This window comes from Ananas comosus, linkage group 16, assembly GCF_001540865.1.
Source record: "Ananas comosus cultivar F153 linkage group 16, ASM154086v1, whole genome shotgun sequence".
Lineage (NCBI taxonomy): Eukaryota > Viridiplantae > Streptophyta > Magnoliopsida > Poales > Bromeliaceae > Ananas > Ananas comosus.
In genome coordinates, this window is record NC_033636.1 from 9,523,434 (window position 1) to 9,542,241 (window position 18,808).

At 37.4% G+C, this 18,808-nt stretch overlaps 4 protein-coding genes across 5 annotated transcripts in view; 3 read left to right on the forward strand and 1 right to left on the reverse strand.

The window, feature by feature from the left end:
- The window catches only part of LOC109721918 (probable WRKY transcription factor 65), a 1,585-nt gene extending 602 nt beyond the window's left edge, over nucleotides 1-983 (forward strand). The window contains exons 2-3 of the mRNA XM_020249738.1: nucleotides 28-180; nucleotides 295-983. Coding sequence (XP_020105327.1) covers nucleotides 28-180; nucleotides 295-826 — 685 coding nt within the window. The 3' untranslated portion in view covers nucleotides 827-983. The remainder of the gene's footprint in view (nucleotides 1-27; nucleotides 181-294) is intronic.
- LOC109722318 (probable sugar phosphate/phosphate translocator At1g06470) lies at nucleotides 4,054-10,334 on the reverse strand. Of its 2 annotated transcripts, none has more exons than XM_020250338.1 (12): nucleotides 9,342-10,333; nucleotides 9,074-9,246; nucleotides 8,307-8,392; nucleotides 8,170-8,219; nucleotides 7,706-7,773; nucleotides 7,465-7,565; nucleotides 7,254-7,266; nucleotides 6,929-7,113; nucleotides 6,644-6,730; nucleotides 5,987-6,081; nucleotides 5,095-5,258; nucleotides 4,054-4,494 (listed from the first exon to the last, which is right to left on the reverse strand). In XM_020250338.1, exons 1-11 carry the CDS (start codon nucleotides 9,824-9,826, stop codon nucleotides 5,135-5,137), a joined length of 1,467 nt encoding a protein of 488 aa, XP_020105927.1. In that variant the 5' UTR covers nucleotides 9,827-10,333; the 3' UTR covers nucleotides 4,054-4,494; nucleotides 5,095-5,134. The 2 variants fall into 2 exon arrangements, with proteins under 2 accessions (XP_020105927.1, XP_020105926.1); XM_020250337.1 differs by having other exon boundaries at nucleotides 4,207-4,478; nucleotides 9,342-10,334.
- On the forward strand, nucleotides 10,960-14,045 carry LOC109721866 (protein Mpv17). Its single transcript, XM_020249663.1, has 6 exons — nucleotides 10,960-11,357; nucleotides 12,859-13,014; nucleotides 13,103-13,235; nucleotides 13,320-13,359; nucleotides 13,532-13,682; nucleotides 13,763-14,045. The coding sequence occupies exons 1-5, from the start codon at nucleotides 11,085-11,087 to the stop codon at nucleotides 13,617-13,619; spliced, it is 690 nt and encodes a 229-aa protein (XP_020105252.1). The 5' UTR covers nucleotides 10,960-11,084; the 3' UTR covers nucleotides 13,620-13,682; nucleotides 13,763-14,045.
- On the forward strand, nucleotides 14,603-18,378 carry LOC109722508 (ER lumen protein-retaining receptor A-like). The gene is made up of 6 exons (XM_020250600.1): nucleotides 14,603-14,817; nucleotides 14,924-15,189; nucleotides 16,333-16,448; nucleotides 17,666-17,739; nucleotides 17,811-17,874; nucleotides 17,961-18,378. Exons 1-6 carry the CDS (start codon nucleotides 14,727-14,729, stop codon nucleotides 17,995-17,997), a joined length of 648 nt encoding a protein of 215 aa, XP_020106189.1. The 5' UTR covers nucleotides 14,603-14,726; the 3' UTR covers nucleotides 17,998-18,378.

Below are 18,808 nucleotides of genomic sequence, written 5' to 3' on the forward strand. Positions count from 1 at the left end.
TTTTGGCTTTTTGGGGATTAATCTCAGCCGTCGATCGGTCCAGAAGCGGGTGGTGTCGGTGCCGATAGCGGAGGCGGATCCGTCGCGGGGCAAAGGCGCCGGCGAGTCCGGCCCACCGTCGGATCCGTGGGCCTGGCGAAAGTACGGCCAAAAGCCCATTAAGGGCTCCCCCTATCCCAGGTACGTACGCACTACTGTAGTAGTACTACTACTACCCACCGACTAATTAATTATGCGGGCGTCCTCATATAAATTTGTGTGTGTGTGTGTGTGTGTGTGTTGGCGCATGTACAGGGGTTACTACAGATGCAGCAGCTCTAAAGGGTGCCCCGCACGGAAGCAGGTGGAGCGGAGCCGGGTGGACCCCACCACGCTGGTGGTCACCTACTCCTTCGATCACAACCATCCGTGGCCGGCGCCGAAGAATCCGCACCGTCCGAGTTCGAAGCGCCCGGCCCGGGCCGGGGAGGAGCGCGAACCGGAAGCGGGCCGGGCCGGGCCGGACGAACCGGAGGAGGAGGAGGAGGAGGAGGTGGGGGCGCGGGGGAGGTTCGGGGACTTGATGATCGGCGCGGAATTCGAGTGGCGCGCCGAGGAGGAGGACGAGGCGGCGGTGCTGCTGTACGGGCCGATGTACGGCGCGGCGCTGCTCCCCGAGGAGCGCGGAGACTCGGGGCGGCGCGCCGAGGAGGAGGACGCGCTCTTCGCCGGGCTCGGCGAGCTCCCCGAGTGCGCCGTCGTGTTTCGCCACCGCCGCGGCTTTGGCCCGGAGCCGGAGCCGGAGCCGGAGCCGGAGCCGGAGCCGTGGAGATCGATGAATAGCTAAATCGTCCCACACGCCAAAAAAGAAAAAAAATAAAAGAAAAAAAAAGAAGCGCGGGGTGCGTGCTCTTTGGGGGGCGATTCATAGCCGTTGATCATCATCAGGCGTGTTGTGCGCCGTACGATTTCTAATTAACTTTATTTTCGGTAGTTTTTTTTTTTTTTTTTTTTTTNGTGGCTAAATATTTGACGTACATAATGTTGGGCTTTTTTTTTTTTCTCTTCTGATTTTGGAATTTGGATTAGCTCGGTAGGAGGGTAACAAGAAAGCGAAATAATAATAAAAAAAAATGGAATCGAACAAAAATAAGGGTTGGTGTTTTTTCTTTTTCTTTTCTTTTTTTTTTTTCTCCGTATCAGCTCCTGATGATTTTGTTTGTACAATATTTTGTAAGATCTTTCCGTAATTTTTGTTAGAATTTAAATTTAAATTTAAATCGAATTTTTGCTAGTACATTTGAACTTTAGCTAGTACCTTAATCATACATGGTAATGCACATCAAAATCCGGCCTAAGTTCAGAACTAATATAAAAATACGCTGTAGCACATAGTTTATTTATATATTTTTAAAACTTATCCCTGTTTTAACTTTTAGTTAAGGATTTAACTTTTTTAATTAAAGACTAATTGGAAGTATGCTTGTGGAATCAATGGGAGGAAACGCCGGCCGCGGCATCGTCGGATTCGACTCCATCGTTAATGTTTGCGATTATGCGAAACCGCGCCATCATTTTCGTTAATCGTGTACATTATGACTTTATTTGAATACATAAATATTTATTCGATATATTTTAGAGTAGAAAATGCGACTTAATGCCAGAAGGGGTATCATATTCTACTTCAAATTTTAACTCCTTATTTTTTGTCACGCAGGAAAAAATTTTGTGCTGAATAAATATTATTCCAACGTCTGAACAGAGCCTAAAATGTCTTCATCTGCGTGTGACCTTTATGTATGGGAATTGCGTGTTGTGGACATCAGAAGTGTGCCTTAGAGGATAAGTCATTTATGTATCTGTGTTTCAATTTGTGGTTGATGGGTAGTGTTGTTTGGATTAAAGTCTTTTGTTTTCGTCATTGCAACTTGTTCTGATCTTTTTGAGTCACTCTCTCAATTATAGAACATAGAACCTTCCGAAGAGTATAGTACTATGTTATGGCGCTATATATATATATATATATATATATATATATATATAGCGCACATTTTTTAATTTAAGAGCTGAAAACTTACGAGCACCAATGACTTGATACTTTTAAAAGCATAGGAGCTGAATTATATATATAGGCTGGTATACTATCGGTAGCACGGAGGCCTCCGTGCTATCAAGTTATTTTCAATGATGCCGCTTCCAAACCGACGATCGGTTCCGTTAGACTTGATCTACACTATTAAAAATATTTGAAAACTAAATTTCATAATTTTTCGACATCATTTGGCTAGTAATCAAAAGGTCTCAAAATTGACAATTTTAATAGTAGATGTGAGGCACTTGTGAATTTAACGATGTAAAACAATCTAAATCTGATGAAATTTTTATAGAAAATTTTTTTCACTATTTAGAGTAAGATTAGTACCTCTGATTTTAAATTCAAGTTTTTTATCATCATTTTTTAGAAAATTTTTATTTTAAGCCGTTCATTTTTAGATTACTCGTTTGATAGGTAAATGATGCCGAATAATTATAAAATTTAGTTTTCAAATACTTTCAATAGTGTAGATCAAGTCTAACGGAGCCGATCGTCGATTTGAAAGCGGCATCATTGAAAACAACTTGGCAGCACGGAGGCCTCCGTGCTACCGATAGTATACCAGCCTATCTCTCTCTCTCTCTCTCTCTCTCTCTATATATATATATATATATTGGTGCCTTTTAATAAACCACATCAAAGTTCAAGTTTTGAGCACTTGAGAACCTGAATCTCTGTTCAAATTTGTAATTATAGGTTAGAATTTGGATTACACTAACAACTCAGGGTAACGGAAATGTGGTTATAGAAAATCGAGGTACTAATCTTAAAACACCTAAACTTAACAAGCAAAATGATACAGAGGTTTTGCTTTTCGTTTGGGTTATTCTGTTATATAAAGAACAAGTATAATATTGTATGAGAGTAAGTTTTTAGACAATCTTAACAACGAATATTCAATTGTCTTATCTTGTTTTTTTGTGTAACATAGCTATCATTCGATAGGACAACAACTTTGGAATATATGAATTGATTCTACTTTTTTCCACATCCAATTTTCTCAATGCTTGTCAAGATTGTTAGGTCTCTCTAAAAGGGTTTTTTTTTTTGAGAAAAAGAGGGAATCTTGATGCAGATCCTAGAACCAATAAGATTCAAGATCTCAGGGAGAGTCTCTCCACAGGATAAACATCAATTTCTGCATCACATGGGCCACTCAGAATCCTACATTAGCTCAACCCATATGAAGAATCTAATGTGTCACACACCTACAGTAATTAACTTAAAAATGCTTGATTAGACTTAATGAGAGCAAATAAAGTATTAGTTCCTTCGCATAAGACATGGTTGATTACGGCATCGATCTGCAGTTTAATTATGAAAGTATCTTAACTGACAAGATAAGGCAGTAATAAGCTTATAAAAAAGCAAAAAGGAAAAAAAAAATAAAAAGAGAGAGCTCAAGAAACAAGAGCTAGAAATAAATAAGAAAGATAACATGGGGGATTAGTTAATTTAAAGGGTTTAGGAAGTGTAACATCAACCCCATTTTCCATGTGTGGGTATAATAAGCTATATTTTGTTTCTTCTAGTTTGGAAAGATAAGGATGAACCAAGCTTTAACAAAGATTCAAGTACTTGAAGATCATAGTAAAACACAAGCTCATCAATCCAAACAAACAAAAAAGAAAGCCTTATAGCAATTTTGCTTTTCATTTTTATTTTATTTAAAAGCTGCAATAGTTGGATTGCGTAAAACATCACGGGTTAATCTAAATTATCTTACATGGTACAATAACTCTGATACTTTATAAGTCCAATATCAAGCAAAGTTTGCTGAAAAATATTATATAAATAAACAAATAACTCCAATAATAACTTGGTTTTACCTTTCTGAAGGGTGTTATGGGGTTCAGGTTTGCCTACGGGCTTCTTCTTCTTCCTCTTCTTCATCAAATACACATAAAAAAAAAAAAAAAAAAAAGACGATGATCATTGGCAAATGAAGATCGAAAATTCAGAACGTAGAAGCAAACAGCTAAAATTGAGGCCACAGTTTTACTCGGTAACAGCGAAAGAAATGTGGTAATGAAATTTAAATATCACGTTATCACATGTCATCCTTTACATATTTGAATGTGATTGGAACTGCGTTTCAGGATGCTCCTTTGTTGCTAAAATCAAGAGGATGTGAATCTAATTCACATCGAAAAATAAAGAAGGTAACAAATAAATAATAAAAACCTTCAAAACTGTCCCAGAAGCTACAGTATATCTTCTTCTGTTTGTTTGACTATTTGATCAGTGACATCCTGCTGAAACCTGAACCAATATGCATGAATGAATCAATGGCATTACATGGCACATAGTTTCCCCCAAAAATGAAAAGAATGGTAGCGATTCATTCGCGAGACCAGGCTGTAAACATGTGATGCTGGAGAACCTTTTCTGCATCAAAGTGTGCCTGGTAGCAATACATCCTGGATGAGAAATTTTAAGGGTTAAAGAAAAGCTGACACTCAGTTGTTTATAAATAAGCAGATCATATTTTGCCAGAAAGAATACATGTGTTGAAGCTTTTTTCTTCTTATCACAGCTTGTCTCAGCTAAACACGAAATTTGTTTGCTTGTAAATTTATGAAGCGTCCAATATCATATGCTAAATACGGTTGCCTCCTAGTCCGAAATAGAAGCCCGAATGAAAATTTCTTCGGAGACCACTATGGTTTGCCGGCACTGAATGTGTTTTATAAGTCTAAGCCAAGGTCATAGACGGTCAAGCTTCGGTAGCAGGTTATAACAACTGATGAAAAAATTTTAACAGATTATACATGTATTAAGGATGTCCCAAAACTACTTTCAAAATCATAGTTAAAGTCCCTGTCAGCATGATTTTCACAATTGGTTCCCAAGTATTAATGTAACATAAAGAATAAATTTCTTTAACACAAGCTTAATGTAATTATTAACTAATCTAAGGTGTTTATCACATAATTAAGAGTGATCGAAAGATAAATAGTCATAAAATGCCAGTAAAAAAAAAATCCAAAGTTCCAAAAAAAAAGAAATTTAGATCATACCTGTCGGATATGTATAGGAACGAAAAAATAAATCAATCAATCAATCAGCACCTTCCTGTGATTCCAAATCATCCATGATAACATATTTAGCTGTTCCATTGGAAGATGGAAAATTTTCTGCTGCTTCATTATCATTAGACTGACCAGTCTTTAACTTGTGATACCTGAAGAGGCAAAGAGATGAACAGAGAAAAGATATCATTATCAGGTATGTTGCAGTTTTTACAAACAATTCGATCAAGCATTTGCTCTACAGAATTTCGTACATACAGCAAACACATCTACAGGAAATATAACAAGAGGTTGTAGGTCAGAAGATGCAGTAATGTCTTCAAACAAATTTGACTTGTAAAACTCAAAAAGAGCTTGAATATTCATAGCTGATGCCAAGTGACATTGCAACTCCAGAGCTGATGCCAAATGACATTGCAACCCCAGATCTTAGGCAGCATACTAGCATAAATTTGTCCAAATAACTGCTTTTGGACAAATTCTAGGAGGTGCTTTGTGAGACGAACCTAGAAGTCTTTGTTAACAAAGTACAATACTAATCTGGTACAACCTTATAGGTATTCAGGGATTTGAGTAAGCTAAGTACTTGCACGTTAACTACTGAAACCGTTTAATGCTACTTAGCACAGGGGATTTAGCAAAGAAGTGAGCATAAAAAGTACATTGGTTGAATCATTTGTTTTAAGTAGGCCTATTATGAAGGTCTGTCTTCAATGGTTCTTTTGAACGCTACACATCATCCAAAATCAAATAAAGAAGTTAAAAGGGAGATGATAGTTCAGTATAATGATGAATTTAGATAATCACTTAATCAAATGGTCATGCTCTTCTTATTAGAATCATGAAAGTCCATTAAGAAAAAGAAAACGTCCTCACTTACTTGTACCAGTTGAACAAACTGACACCAAAGATTATAATGACAAGTCCAATTCCTTTTAACCAGGTAAATGGATCATGAAAGAGAAGCACTGCAACCTGCAGAAATATCAATGGAATTACGAACAGTGCATGTATATTTTCATATGCATATAATATATGAACAATGTTCACATGTATAATTAACGAACATCACTTAGATCTCTAGCAATTTGGAGTAATAAATGCAAGAAATGAACATATGATTTCTAAAGCTGCTCGAGTGTAATGTGAAACTAACAAGAAAAAGAAGAGACTTATGATGATTGTCAATTCCTTATTGTCAAAGGTCTTACGAGTCTAATTTTGAACAATGTTTATCGGAACAGGGCATGAAAAATAATTTGTAGGCCACAGGAAAAACAGGTATTGAGCAAGAATATATATTGGAGATAAGTAACAGTAATATTGAGCAAGAATATGTATTGGAGATAAGTAACGCAAAAGTACAATTCTCTTTAAGGACATTTATTTGTCCCAATGATAAAACCCCCCAAACAAAATCTACCTTCAAAATATTAAAAAGTAGCTGATAAAAGCTATTTTTATGGGTAATAGCAGTATATTCAGAAACAAGAGAAGACTAAATGAACACAGAGAGTTCAGAATCCAAGTACAATACCAAAATAGTAACAGCCTCCTTAACAATCCCAGCTATTGTCACTGTTACCGCACTGGTGGTCGAAACAAGAATATATTCAGTTAAAACCTGCAATAGAAAGAAAGATAAAACTACTCAGGAGATAAACTACATATTCAACGTCTGAAACATAAAAAGATAATAATCAAGTTTAGTCCAACTGTTTCAGGCATCTGTTAACTGGCTGAAAATTCAAAAAGTAGTAACTCATTAAGTTTCACAGCAATTGATTGATCTCAAAGGCAAAGTTTAGCATGAAATATTTACCATAAAGAACGCCAATGCTCCACCCAAAAGCATTAATAAGGAAGTTCTTACTAGATGCCTCCAATTATCAAAAAAAGGATTCTTCCTGAAATCATGCCATGGATCCATTATGAGGGAGAGGATTGCAGTTGCTATGGCCATCACAGGGGTCACATAGCTCATAAAAGTAATGGGATTGCTTAGACCTGCACAACCCAGAAGGGAAAGTGGTTAAATTGTAAAGGCCTCCATAAAAGCCCAATATGATAAGAAATTTTAATTCTTTAATTTCCATTATGATCCTACAAAGAGTTTCGCAACTAAAAAATCACGATAGACTGCTTACCATATGCCTCTTTCTTCAAGCCAGGTTCATAAACCACATGGACAAAAAAATAAAAACAAATTTAGATAGGGAGAAAAAAGAGACAGAAGCACGACGCATACGTTACTTGTAATCGTGTTTTTCATGAAATGAAATTAAGAGGAAATCTTGAAGCAGATGTAATAGATAGACATGGAGAAATAAAAGTGTAGTTGAGAAATTATTGCCGAACCTGCAAGAGGATCTGAGTCATGCACCAGCGGAAGCCAGACATGACAGCAGAAAGCATAATAAGAATAAATCCCAAAACATTAAACTCAGTAGCCTTGGCAACTGAAATAAACAAGGCATGTCAACATAATTAGGACCCAAAGACATTAATGAGCAAATAATACAAAATAGATAGGTAAACTGGAAATACACAGGAAAAGAGATTCCCTATGGAAGACATGTATAATAGAATAAACAGTTACCTGATAAGAATACTCCAAAAGAAATTACGAGTATGATACCAAGAAGCTTAAAGCTGAGTTTCTCCAACCTTCAGAACAAAATGAAGAAACCTTAGGAATATATAACATATTTCAAATAAAGCTAGGAGCAACTGCAGTGATCAGCACATGGCTCATCTCTTCTCAATACAAAGAGTAACTGGCAAATCGTGGTCCAAAATATGTTTTGGAAGTTACAAGCTAGAAGAACTGGCGACAAATTTAACACAATTAGTCATGCATATTCTTGCATTTGCAGGTATGCACTCATAAAATAAGTACTTAACTACTACAAAATTTCCATATGCAAAAGCCAATATGGTTAATAAAACAAAAAAATGGTAAGGGGCGAATAAGCTTTCAGTTATTCAAAAATGTAAACTACAAAATTACAGAAGGAGCACTAAGTAATAAAGTTGTCAAGAATTGATCAAAGTAAAACTCACCTAAATGCAAAAGCAAACAGAATGAGAAAAATTGGACCAGCAGATTTGCACTGCATTACAGGTGACAAAGTTTCAAAATTGTCAGGAACCCAATTTAGAACTTGCCAAACTTTAATTTAATTAAGAAGAAAAATCACCATGGTAGCAAATGTCACGGTTATAAAAACAAGCGATATATTGCTCAGATTTATATCAAGAGCGGTGCCCAGAGCTGTTGGAACAACTGCAAAAAACAGAAACAGAAAAAGAAATCCATCTGTGGCTTTAGGTGCTCGAATGATCAGATAGTGAAGAACTTAACTAAAACCACCAAGAAAAATAATCTTGTAACTAATACGACAATAATACTTCATTTTTATCGCAAGTAAGTTTGTTCAAAGAGCTTAAATACTACTAAAAACATTTTTCACTATTTGGTTGACGACCCTGACTCTCATAACAGCCATTTGATTTTGTGACAGAAGCCACATCATATCACAAATATTTGAATTCACATCTAGTTCTCTTGGTGCAAATAGCAACATCAGACATGAAGTTTTGAAAGAAGGCCAAGCTGGAGCATTAGAGGTGAGAAGAAATGGAAGTAAGTTGGGCACTCAAACAACAAGTCGGAATTTCATTACAGAACATCCCTGTAAATGGCGCATAAAAGAAGAAAGATGATATCAAACAAAATAGCTACCAAATACCAGCAGCATTGTTCCATGGCTGAAAATCATAAGATAGGCATTACATTATAAAGGGAATCCAGTTCATACTGAGAATCAACAGATATGGACAACCATGGTGGCAAAGAATATGTGCTTTTGGCGTCTTTACACTAGTTGCCATTGAGTTTACTTTATTTCAGTTGAACCCGGACATAAATATTGGAACATAAACATAACAGAAGTTATTGCATTACCTCGGATAAAGTAATCCTTCCATGTCATTGTAGCCCTGCTGTTTTGGGAGCCTCGAGATTGGTAGTATACAATGGCCTTAGATAACAGTGCTTGCAATGTGAAATGGATAGTGGTCATCATAAAGGGAGCAGGAAACTTCCAGAGATGATCCCCCAACATCTCCTTATTATAGCTATTGTAACAAAGAAAGAATCAGTCAGTAGCACCAAAATCAAATTTTTATCTCAAGTAAACAGAGAAATTACTTGAAAGGGAATTAGCACTCACAGTGTTAAGCAAGTACTAAAAGTGTACCAGACCAGTATATAAAACAATATCTTCAGCACAAACCATACCGAAAGTGAGCTTCCAGTGGAAAGCTCCACCTTTTCCATCCCACCCATTGTACTATCAATATCCAAGGGTAAATAACTCCTCCCTCCATTTTCTGTGTTTGATCTAATGCTTTTTTGGCCAACATTGTTCATTCCCCTGGTTTCCTTCTCAGAAAACTCTTTCGCTGATTCACTTCCTTGGAGCAACGGCAATTCAAACTCCTCCGAATCATCAGCAGTGCCAATCTCCACAGATCCATCATCGGAAGGTCGGTCTGGGCAGGGGTTGCCAAACTCATCGCACCACCGAGAGAACGAAGGCTCCTTTCGAAGCACCGGCCCACAACTTTCGCTCACATGCCCATTAATCCCAGCATCAGAAGCTGCTACATCCTCTTCTTCCTTCGCCTTTACAGGCTCCAAATCGCAATCTCCCATTTAAAGCATGTTATGAGGTGTAAAAAGATTAAAAGAAGGGATTTTGACAGAGATTCCAATGCAAAAGACCAACTTTGACCTAACCACAACAAATCGCATCAAAAATCATTCCTAGATCTCGCTCCTCGTTCCTCAATAGTGCGCCAAAACCCTAGTTCCGAGTAGATCTCAGCAACAAGACTAACAAACTCACAGTGCAAGAGAGATTGATCGGGAAAAAGAGAACTCAAACCGAGCTTGGACCTGTTTACTAAGCCCCCAAACCGATTCCGCTGCGGATTACAGATAAAGCGATCTCCTCGGATTCGCGATCGCGATTTGCTCCTCGATCTCCGCCTCTGAGCGTCGTTTAATTTGCCCCGGTGGAGACGAGGAAGGGCGATTTTAGAGGGATGTAAACGAAGAAGGGAGAAGGGATTGAGTGGTGAAAAGGAGAAGGGGTTGGTGAGGGAGAAAGAGGAAGTGGGTGGGAGAGAAATAGGTAAAAGGGTCGCGCACGCGAAAGCAAAGGAGAGTAAAATTAAGTCTTCGTTTTTAGTTTCCAGGGAGTTACTCGAGCTCCCGCGCCCCCTCCGCTCGTTTTTTCATTTTTTTTTTTTTGAAAGTTAAATCTTTTAATTATCATTATTATTATTATTATTATTATTTTTTTTTGAAGTTGTCCGCTTTTAGGAATTACAGTGAGAAAGTATCATAGACAAATTATTTATTTGTTTAGTAAAAATATGAAAGGAGTAACCAAAAAAAAAAAAAAATCCTAGTGGCTCTCTTTGCCTTTTCGATCTCTCTAATTAAGTCCAACTCAATATAACATGAGTTTTCTATAATGAGATTTATGATTTATTTATAAACTATTTAATAATTAAAAATATATATACGTATAAATATTTATATTTTATTTAGATCTGATTTATACTCAGTGTTAAGCTAGTAGTATACAGATAGTCATTATTTAAATTTATTTAAATAAATTTGATGAATATATTAGTAGCTTAAATTTTTAATAGGGTAAAAAAAATGTCATTGTAAGTTGCAGTAAAAATGAGTCCAAGGGCGAAATCAATTTACAACTTATTTTTTATGTTTTTTAGTTAGGGAAAACATAAAACATGTATAGATCCATTTAGTAGGGATTACCACCCCGATAATAAAAGCCCGAGAGCCCGCGTCGCCTCACTCCCCTCTCTCGCCTAACCAAGTTGGAGTTGGAGCTTCTTCTCCATCCCTCTCCTCCCTCCTCCCTTCTCCGTTACCCCCCATGGGCACCCTCGGAGGCGGGGGCTTGTGGTGGCGATTCCCCTCGTGCGGCGGCGGAGGCGGCGATCGCCAGCGCCGGCGCCGCGGCCACCGGAGGCCGGGATCATCCTCGTCGGAGTCGATAGGGTTCGGGCGTGAGGGGCGGCCCCTCTTCGACTTCCCCCTGAAGCAGGCGACGATCGCCGCCTCCCTTACGCTCACCGGGGACACCGTCGCCCAGGTCCGAGATCGCTTGGTGAGCTACTTCCATGGCGAACGAGACGAAGAGAACAAGGTCGATTGCTTATACTCTCTCTCTCTCTCTGAACTTTACATTCTTAGGGTTGTTGAAATGTTGGAAACCCTAGTATACCTTATGATTTCGAAGTTTAGGGCCGTCGTTGATTGTAGTTATTTATCATAATCGCTTTCCAAATTAGGGCAGCTTCAGTGTTGGGGCTAAGATTTGCCCGTTTATATCCCAATCCGAATGAGTCATTTAAATTGAAATTTCCGTTGTTGATTGTAGTTATTTATCGTAATCGCTGTACAAATTAGGGCAGCTTCAGTGGCTAAGATTTGCCCGTTTATATCAAAATGAGTCATTTAAATTGGAATTCCTGCATGAGGATTTAAGAGTTCCTTGATAGAAGATCTGCAACTGAGCTTGATTGCTTTTCCTTCTTCATCCGAATCTAAATTAGCCAAAATGATAACCATTTGAATCAAAAAGGTTATCATATTGGGTCCAAATAGGCTATGTTTTTGAAAGTTAGAAACTAATTTAGGGGAAGATCATTAGGGACTATCTCTTACTGTGGATTCGTTGACTGTCGATGGTGGATAAACTGCTTGTTGCACTTTGTCATTGCCTATTAATTCTGATGCCTGTATTAATGGCTTCTCAAAATGTGATGTGCTGTGATAGGGTATGTATTTCTTTCTCGAGCATGATGGATTTGCTCCCAAAGTTTAAGGAGAGCTGCTTTGGTAACGCCAATTTATAGTCAATTCTTCTGCGAACATTATGGATGCTCACGTAGCACTTCTCGGCCTCCTTCTTGGAGGTTATGATTTGGAAATAAGAACCAAAAAAGAGTAAATATATAAATTTTGCTATCATGACTGCTTTTGGAGTCCGGTTGATTCTCTCGGCCTCTGTCTTCGAGGAGAATCGGGCAGATGCTCGTAACTAAAAACAAACAGCTTGCTTCTACCTCCTTAAAACACGCAATGAATTTCTTAGCAGATTGACGTCCTCTTTGCTTCTTCAGTGGTCACTGATAACACCTTTGTACCGACACTCTTATGATGTTTTTATTATTATTCTTTCATAATAAAAATCTTTTTTAGCCAGCTATTTTTCCGAACTTCTTTTTTTGTGCTCAGTATATATTGGTCCCTTTGAATAACTTGTTAATTCTCTGCATGTATACCTTTTATCTTGCAGTGCTTTTTTTTCTTTTTTTTGGTAAAGGCTAATGACTAAGCTCTGATGTTCTTTTTGCACTGCCACTATGAATGCTAGGGAGTTTGCAATTGAAGGAATTATTCTGCACTCTTTCATGATGTTAATCTAATTTAATAGTTTCTGTAGTTTAAAAAACCATTTATCCGTACTCTGCCACACATAACTGCTTTAAATCTCTTTTCTTTTTTTCTCTTTGCATTGGTATGTTTCTCTTCAGATTTATCATCTGTTATCCTTCTTACCTCACGCTCAGCTTTTCAACTTGTTAGATCTGCATTTTATTTGCTACATTACTCTGGAAATTACCTCTATGTTAGTCTTCCAGGAGTTGATATCAGTGCTTCTATTGAATCATGACTGGCTTCGTGCACTTCGAATGGCATCCTATGGGTTTCTTCTTTATGGTCCGGGTTCTTTTGCATGGTATAAATTTCTTGATCAATGCATGCCTAAGCCAACATTCTTAAACCTGTCGACGAAGGTAATATTTTTTTGTTTTAAATCTTGAATTCTTTGCGGTACTTATGGTTACTATGTCGTCGCCACTATTTGTTATCTTTCCTTTTCAGGTTATATTAAACCAGATTGTACTTGGTCCATGCGTTATTGCCGTTATATTTGCATGGAATAATTTATGGCTAGGAAAGATATCGCAGCTACCATCCAAATATCAGAAGGATGCCCTTCCCACTCTACTGTTTGGTGATGAGCTTTTTGATATGTGTTTCTACATTCCTGTCAAATAGGATTGAATTTAATTAGTCCTACTTCCCTTATCTTTTTCAGGATTCAGATTTTGGATTCCCGTTTCCATCCTTAACTTTGGGTAAAGTGAATTCGACCTTTTTTTTGTTTCTTATTGCTATAGTTCTTTGGCACGGAAAATAAACATTGTGATCGATCTATGTGTTGCTGGTATTCGTTAGTCTCCTAATAATTTGATGACTTTACGTTTTTATCAATTGTTTTTTTGAGTCCTTCGTCATTTCATGTTTCAGAGTGATTCCTCTCTCTGCTCGCGTTGCGTTCATGTCGACCTGCTCCATATTTTGGAACTTCTACTTATCAACAACTATGAGCAAATAATATTTTTACACCCATTTTTTTAGCAACTTCCACCTGGTGATTTTTATAGCTTTGAAATATAAGGTAATGGCTTTTGCTTTCTTTTTGTCACTGAGATTTAGTCTATTGACTTCTTTTTATTTATTTATTTTGTTAACGGGCAGGATTGGGATCGAATCAATACTCCACAGCTGCTAAAAGGACTCTTCGTGGCTACAAATATTGTTGCGACTTATTTAGACTTGAGAGCATTGTTTTGTAGTATTCTTTTCTCGCCTATATGTGTTGTGGTCGTATCTTATTACATTTTTTTTTTCCTACATTATTTTTTAGTATTTACAATACTGGACAAGTTGCTGTTTTTTTGTTTGCCCCTACATGTTCTTTCCATGCGTAATAGCTTAAATTGTTTTATATCAAGTGCAAACAATAAATTTTTTTCAAATTGGACGTGATGTACTGCATTTAACATTTGAATTCGAAGACATTTTTTTGTGCAATCATATATAAATTTTCAAATTAAAATGATAAGAAGAATGTCTCTGGTCATCAGTTTTTGTGGGATTCAATAATAGATAAATGGATTGCTACCTATATTGGTGTATGTATTAGAAAAAATGACTCTCTACTACATGTATAGGCGTAAAGATATCAAAAAAATTTCGTTCAAATTTTAAATTTAAACGTCCGCGATGATCTATAGCAGTTCGATCTTATTGTTACGATGTAATAATTCTCTGCCCCCCCGAAAAAAGAAAAGGAAAAGAAAGAAACTGTTACCCAATCAGTTTATATATATATATATATTATATATATATATATATATGAGGCACACGTGTTACGTAAAGAGAGCAACTCGTTTTCCGAATATTCTCGAGCGAGCCACACTGCAGCCGACCGTGACGGAGCCTAGAGCGCTACTGGCTCTGCCACGTCATCATCCCTTCCTTTTTCCGAACAATTCGAACGCCTTTCCCTTTTCGTTGCACAACTCCCAAACACACTTCTTCTTCTTCTTCTTCTTCTTCTCTCCCACGTCCACCCCATCCACCATTTTTCCCCCAATACCCTAGACTCGAATCGCACGGAGCAAAACCCTAGGGCTCGTCTCCCTCTTCCACCGCCACAATGAACGTCTTCAGATTCGCCGGGGACATGACCCACCTCTTCAGCGTCCTCGTCCTCCTCCTAAAGATCTACGCCACCAAATCCTGTTCCGGTTCGAATCAAGGGTTTCTGCCCGTCTTGCAATCTCTAATCCGATCGTGATTGTTTTGCATCTAATTTTTACGTTTTTTTTTTTTTTTTCTTTTTAATGTGTTTAGGGATCTCGCTCAAGACGCAGGAGTTGTACGCGCTTGTGTTCTTAACCCGCTACTTGGATCTGCTCACGGATTTCATATCCTTGTACAATACTGTGATGAAGCTGGTGTTCATATCGAGCTCGCTTGCCATTGTTTGGTGCATGCGAGCTCACCCCGTGGTGCGTAGGACCTACGACAAGGACCAGGACACGTTTCGGCATTACACGCTCGTCGCCGGGAGCTTGGTTTTGGCGTTGCTCTTCCACGATCGCTTCACGATTCGAGAGGTAAAATTTGCTTAATTTCTCCGTCCTAGGGTTTTCGCTTCAATTTTGGATACTATACTTTGGTTGACATGGTTTAAGAATGCTAGAATTGGGGCATTGTTGTCTTATTTGGTAGTAATGGTCTCTGTATTGCTGTATATAACTGGAAAAGGTATCAGAAAGCATTCACATAAGCTGGGAAAGTACCGAGATCACGAGTATGATGTTCTGATTATTATGTCTAGCTTAAACCTTGATTAAAATCCATATAGTGAGCATTGCTGGTGAAAATGAGTTAATTCGGATATTGGCTGCTATTGGACTACAAGATTCATCAGTTGGCGATGTCTGAAGTTTCTGCAAATCCTCGTACCAGTTGAAAATCTCTAACTTGCTTTGCATTTTACGAGAGGGCATTTTATCATCCTGTAAAAGCTACACTGAATATGAAAGGAGTAGAAAAGGGGAAGAAAGACAGGGTATTGTTTCTTTCAGAATTTAATCGAATTCTATGAGAGGGCATTTTATCATCCTGTAAAAATTAAACTGAATATGAAAGGAGTAGAAAAAGGGGAAAGAAAGACAGGGTATTGTTTCTTTCAGTATTTAATCGAATTTTCAGTATTAGTTCTGGAAACTTCTTCCTGAAAGGTGAACTTTCTAAAAGGAGGTTAGCTAAGAAAACATAGCTAGGTTCTCCTTGAATGTTCTATATTTATGAACTTCTTTAACTATTTGTGTGGTCTCATATCTAACACCTGAGAGGTTGTTTGAAGATATTAATATCTAGAATGCAGGCCATCTCTAACTCGATGTACCTGTATCTGAAGTTCGTAAGCTACTTTTGTCCTTTTTTTTTTCTTTTTCTTCTTTTTGGGTTAATTATCCATTGCATTTATTCAGGCATATGATGTAAACAGATTTTTAGTGCATATATCGTATTGCAACTTCATGAACAAGTGAATATGGATGGAATACAAGGGACGTGATCCCTTCATTTCTTCTTTCTGCATTTTTGCCATATATTTAGATTTAACATTTTACGAATAGTTAAGGTTAGACCATATAGCGCTGTGCTATATGCTTTATGGGTATGATCACAACTCTGCATTACTATCCTTCATATCAGAAAACTATTTTTTGGCTTTGTGGTCCATAATGCAGGTTTGTTGGGCATTTTCCATATATTTGGAGGCAGTGGCTATACTACCCCAGTTAGTTTTGTTGCAGAGAAGTCGAAACGTGGACAATTTGACTGGACAATACGTTTTCTTTCTTGGGTATTGTTTAACTTTATCCAAGCTATGCTGATCCACTTTTATGTTAGCGTACTATTGTGTACTTTTTCTTTTTTATGAGAATAAATAGATTGAAAACAATGGCATAAAATGGAAAGTTTTGGGTGGAAAATATGCAAAAAGAACTACAATTTTGATATGTAGTCGACTGTTTGGTCAGTTTTGGTAGTGGCTTATCATATGTTATTGCTACCTGTCTTACAGGTGCCGTAGGCTGTAGCTTACTATGTTATGTCCTATGGATCTTTCGTGTTTTCTTTGTTGTTGTCAGCATCATTATATTCCAATCTAGAGTCGACAAGGAAATGAAGCCAAGTGAAATCATGCATGAGAGGGGCTTATCACTATGGCTCTTGAGCTATCATGTGTTTAGTGTTAGCTAAAATGGAACATATCGCGAATCGAGCTAGAATACTTTGATAAGTATTTGGGCCTTTTAACTTCTAGATTTGTAGCCCTTGGATGAAGGATTGTGGGGTTGGGATAATAGTGGTCTCCATAAGATCTAGTGGTAGTTGGTGGAATAGTATTGATCCAAAGGTGAAAAAGATAGAAGTAAAAAAGGGCTAATACTTATAAAAGTATTCCAGCTCATTTCTCCTATTATAGTATCATTTAGAATCTTCTAAACTTACCGTACTATGATGGAGCTACACGGTGTAGAGAATTCTGTTATTTTTTTTATTATTCCAGGCGGGTTATTAATGAAAGTAGCTTGCAGAAAGCCAGTTTTTAACATGCCTGAACTTTATTCATCAGTTTTGTGCTTATGTTTCTGATTGTGTTATCTAAATAAAAAAAAATTTTGTTGATGGCTGTTTTTTTTTAATTCATCGTGGTAGGAATTCATCAGTCTGCTTTTATGAAAGAGAACTTCTATCTTGTAAACCTGTTGCACACTGCACTGATTTGCATGAAAGGTGAATAAGTAGGTTTTAGTATTTAATGGCTAATCTTGAGACCTTAGGCCATAAACGATGGACATCCCCAACAACTGCTTAGTGTTGCTATATGACTTGGTCTATTTCTTTGAACTCGACAAGCTGCTTCATAAAGAACTCTCTATCATCAGAGAAAATTCGTCAGACACAATATCCAGATAAATCAGCAAATTCTTCTGGCTGTTAAACATGTCTACCTGTCGCTTTTCTTGCTTTCTTAATTCCTAATTTTATATCCTTTGATCTTCAATTCTTCAGGGCCTATCGTGCATTCTACATTCTTAACTGGATCTATCGCTACTTCACAGAGCAGCATTTCAGCCGATGGATACGTAAGTTTACTAATGTTTAGCTAATCTGATATAAGCAAGTGATTTTTAATCCGATATATTCTTAATTTCAGCTTGGATTGCTGGCCTTGTCCAGACCGGTTTATACGCCGACTTCTTCTATTACTATTACTTGAGGTGAGCTGCTTATTGCAACCTGTGTGACCTAATTTAGAAGAGCTAATTATTCAGTCACATAATCCTTGCACAAATGAATTTTGCAGCTGGAAAAACAATGTGAAGCTTCAACTACCTGCTTGAGCTTGATGCGGCTGCAACTACTACATGCTTTTTGGTAAATGACATGATTTCTTGATTGGGCAACTTAACTTGGGTCGAAAACAGGTGATTCCATATCGAAGAATATTTACGGTGTGATATTTGGGGTCCTTGCACACATTTTCTCACAATTAACTACACTGCCACTAGATCAGGATTTTGATTTGTTGTAGCGCCTGTTGTCCGAATTCTTTGTTCACTAATTCAATTCGCTAATGCAATACTAATTCACAGGAAGTAGGACTCAGTTTTTTTTCACGGCGCGATCTCTTGATTGTTACAATTTGTCCATTTTCTCTTTCCTTTTTTTTTAAATTTTCAGAAGTGCATTTGTATCAGAGGTTGGTATACCTTGGGAGATTAGATACTGTTATTTGCAACCACATCAGATAATTCTTTTGTGTTTGTTGGCGCGAATTTATTTGCCGCAGAAGAGAGAATTATAGTAGGAAAAAAAAAAAGGCTAAGAAAGAATCATGCAGGTGTGCAACTTGGTCGTTAAAAAAAAGAGTTAGTTGAGCCTATGAATTTTTCTCCAATCGCATAGTGTTGAATATCTAAGGATGAGTATCTCTAGTTTCTAAACATAATAAAGAGTTTGGTGTGAACGCCACATGCAAAAGCAATTGTAGTTCGATTTTTTTAAGGCTTAGTTTGGTATTGAGATCTGTCTAGCGCTATTAGATAAAATTGAGTTGAAAAAAAAGTATATAGGAATATACTTCTGCGTTCTCCGGTGGAACTGCAAAATATATGCGAAATTCAATACTACGTACGTAAAAAAATATTTTTT